The sequence below is a fragment of the Camellia sinensis genome, chromosome 5 (genome assembly GCF_055761805.1).
Source record: "Camellia sinensis isolate YWXY chromosome 5, ASM5576180v1, whole genome shotgun sequence".
Classification (NCBI taxonomy): domain Eukaryota; kingdom Viridiplantae; phylum Streptophyta; class Magnoliopsida; order Ericales; family Theaceae; genus Camellia; species Camellia sinensis.
This window is the reverse complement of record NC_138965.1, coordinates 213,236,085-213,239,915: the sequence shown is the minus strand read 5'-3', so window position 1 is coordinate 213,239,915 and position 3,831 is coordinate 213,236,085. Positions and strand designations below refer to the sequence as shown.

The 3,831-nt window shown below is 33.7% G+C and overlaps 1 protein-coding gene across 1 annotated transcript; it reads right to left on the bottom strand.

Annotated features, from left to right (window-relative positions):
* Nucleotides 1-470: 470 nt before the first annotated feature.
* On the bottom strand, nucleotides 471-2,161 carry LOC145792076 (GDSL esterase/lipase At3g48460-like). Its single transcript, XM_082872564.1, has 2 exons — nucleotides 1,430-2,161; nucleotides 471-1,035 (listed from the first exon to the last, which is right to left on the bottom strand). The coding sequence occupies exons 1-2, from the start codon at nucleotides 2,159-2,161 to the stop codon at nucleotides 532-534; spliced, it is 1,236 nt and encodes a 411-aa protein (XP_082728690.1). The 3' UTR covers nucleotides 471-531.
* Nucleotides 2,162-3,831: the final 1,670 nt, after the last annotated feature.

Sequence of the window (3,831 nt, the reverse complement as noted above, 5' to 3'; positions counted from 1 at the left end):
CCCTGCACGGTGATATTACATCTTGTATGATTTTGGTGATTTTGTTTTATTTTTTTATTTTTGGTGATTTTGGAAATAAGAATAACGTAAGGTTTGGAAACATCCATTGTTTGCATATCATTTTCAGTTTTGAGAGAAAAAAAACTTTTGAAAATTAAAATACCATCTTTGTCAAACAACTAGTTTTCTCTATCCATTTTTTTTGTATTCAACAATCAAAAACGAAAACAATACTTGACACGACGCCCTTACAGGCACCCTAAAGTTCATCATCTCAACTTCCTCAGTAGTATGAATCAAAGATTATTCAAGAACGCATAAACAATGCTGTGATTGACTTTATTACAGGACATGTATGTATTACAATCAATACAATAGTGTGATTTGTGTGTTTTGTGTATCACATTTTTAAAAGAAAAAGGGAATAAAGATACAAAACTTTGTGTTTGAGCACTCTTTTATTATCTCGCTCTCTGAATGAAGCCACTCGGAGCGGTAAAACGAATTAAGCTAGCTACGGACACGGACAATCTACTTGCCAATTTTTTTCTTGATAAGTTGATCAAATGATGGTGTACAGAAGCCTTGGTGGAGGAAGAGATCAGTTATCTGCTTGTGCATGGCTTCCGTGAGGTGGATCCCATCCCAGTTCATGTATTTCCCAGGCTCTTTGCAGGTGGACGTTCCGTGCGACCCGCAAAGCAATTTCGGGTTGATGTTGAACTCTCCACCCCCGGTGCCACAACATGCCTTGAAGTGCTCTTGAAAGTGGTATTTCGATGGATTCATCAGGATCGTCAGGAATGCCTTAAAGAAATCAGCATATATGATTGAATGACTTGGATACCTCCTCTGAAAATTTTCTATCTTTGCCTGTAAAATCTCGTTGTGGATCATTACCGCTGCGTTGATAATTGCAGAGCACCCATGTTTATCGCGATGGAGAGGTGGAGCCATGAGAAGGCATAGAGGGAGGCACCCCACTGGCGGTAGTCCTTGAACCACTATGTACTTTGCACCGCTGTCCAACAATGACTGTCATATGAAACATGAAATTTTCAGGTATCGTTTGCAAACATTTATAGTTTACTGTTTGTTTGTTTTTATTTTTTTTTTTGTAGAAAACATTAAACATGTTGGCATTCAATTCATTAGGTTTAAGTCGAGTCTAGTTTGAAAACTAGTACAAAACATATGTGATTAGAATTGCAATGACTGAGCTCTTGCGAGCTCGACTAGTTGAGTAAATAAACAAGCTTGAGTTAGACTTTTAGGCTTGTTTTTGAGCTTGAATAAACTTGGCTTGCAACTTGATAATGAAATTCTGTGGCTATTACTTACATTTTTTAATAAATAAATAAATAGTAGCATAAAACTCAGTTCGTTTGCGGCGCTGCACTCAGTTCAATTTTGTGTCTTTGAAGCATACCTGTACAAGTCCGCAGATATGGATAACAGACAAGTCTGTAAGCTTGTTAAGCGGTGTATTTGAAGACCAACTGTTATTAGCATAGGTCTTCACGCCCATTGCACCAACCCAGAAGAGTGCACCCTCAATCTCAGCGGTGCCCGAGCGGGGATTTCCCCCCTTGATTTCTTGGGCAACCTTGTTGTACCCATTGATCTGAGTCTGCACATTTTCAAAAAACTCGCTCCACATTCCTGCGTGATCTTTATTCTTACCATCGCTTGAAGGAGGCATTGATCCGCTTATTGCAAAGTTTACTCCATGCTTGAAATTCCCTGAAGTGGTGCCTTTGTATGCTGGCAAGGGAGGAAGGGATAGAGAGTCGCATAGGAAATCAACGAGTTGGCGACCATCACATTCTCGTGTGGTAGTAGAGGTGTGCCCTGAGCCCGTTCCATGAGCATTGCCAGTGCCTGTGTATGAGTCACCAAAAGCAAAGACTGCGGAGAAAGAGCCTTTGAAACTTCCTGGCATAGAGGAAGAGGAAGAGGAGGAAGAAGAAGAGTGAGTAGGTTGAGTGGAAGAGGAAGAAGAATGAGTAGGTTGAGAGGAAGAGGAAGAAGAAGAAGAGTGAGTAGGTTGAGGAGGGTTCTTCTTGGGAGTTTCATGGCTCTTGTTGTGGGCATACGCGGGTGAGAAGAATAGGAAGAGGGAGAAGAGCGAAATGCGGAGGAAAAGATAGGTTAGATTCATCTTTTTCTTCTTTTTTTTCTTCTTCTTCTTCTTTTTTTTTTTTTTTTTTGTTCTTTTTTTTTTTTTGTTCTGTTTTTTGGTGTTCTTGAGATGACAATCTTTTTTTATTTTTTATTTTTTGTATTATTGGTTTGGAGTTTTGGGGTTATTTATACATCTCTATTTCCTCATGGGTCATTGCTATTAAAAGTAATCCTATTCAACCTCCTTAATCTTGGGAGAGAATGCCTCCAAAAGATTGGACACTGTTTTAACTCTAATATTAGCCTCAGATTTTCAAAAACCATTACATGGATAGAGTAAAAACAATTGGGCAGTTACCCTTTTTTTTTGTAGGAAATTAACATAATTCTAATTTCTCTTCCACATGTTTTAAATTTCATTCTTTGTGCTACTATTCAACAATCTCCTAGTCCTTCTCTCAAATCAAAGCATTGGAAATGAATAAATCTGAAATTTTATTGGCAAATCAAACATATGGACACATAATCCATCCCAATTTTGATTCACTAGAATGACATATTTCATTATACCGGTAATTGATAATCTCATTTATAATATATATATTTTTTATTTATTTAGTAAATTGAATGTGTGAATGAATATTATAATTAAATGATATTTCATTCTATTTCAATAAACCAAAGAAAGCATAATAGATGAAAGGTCGGAGTATTTCCATGGCAATGTCAAATCTATTTGAAGGTTTTTGTAACAAAATGACATATTGAAATATGATATTTTCAAAAGTAAGAATTTCATAAGATATGTCGAATTTGTTATTTTATCATATTTTTATCTTTTGTTTCTTTTATTTGTGTTATTTTTTTTAAAAAAAAATGAGATTGTATATTCTATTTTTCAAATGATAAATAACCCCTTATAAAATCATTAATGCAAAACAAGAAACACAAAATTTTGTTTCCGTAAAATAAATGAAAGCAATGTAAAAGATGAACTAGTGAATCTAAAATCACCCAACTAATAGTAACAATAGTAAAGAGGATGGTGGTCCAAAGCTCATTAACCACTTGTTCATTTATTAAGTTTACTATACCAAAAATTTATTACATTAAAAAATCTATAAATTTAATGTGTTAAGAGTCTGTTTCACATATATATTAAAAATGATGTGCAAAGATAATTTTAACGTTAAGCAAATTGCTTCTTCAATGTGATTTATTAATTTTTCAATCTTTTTACACATTTTTTTTAATCTTTTAATCAAATTATGGAAAATAAGAAGGTGATGCAAATATTTTCTCCATCTAGGCCCAATCCTAAGGCTCTCATATTAATTTTAATTCTTATAATATATGTAGCCTCTTTAATAACGATCAAACCCAATTAATCTTATAATGATTAAATTATTTAAAGTAAGAAAACTATATTTTTAGATTTTTAAGTTATTGTAATGATTTTTTCATGTCATAATTAATATAAATAAATTTTAGTAATTATATAAATTTGTGTAGATATTAACAAATAAAAATATAAATATTTACAATTTTTAACTTAGATTTTTTTTGAAAAAATAATTATGTATAGAGGGTGTATTTTAAAAGTTCGCCCAGATCCTAACAAGTCAAAATGGGCCATGCCTCCCCCCTCCAATACCTAATCCTATACTATAATATTAAAGTAGGTTCCCACACGATGAAGCCAACTAT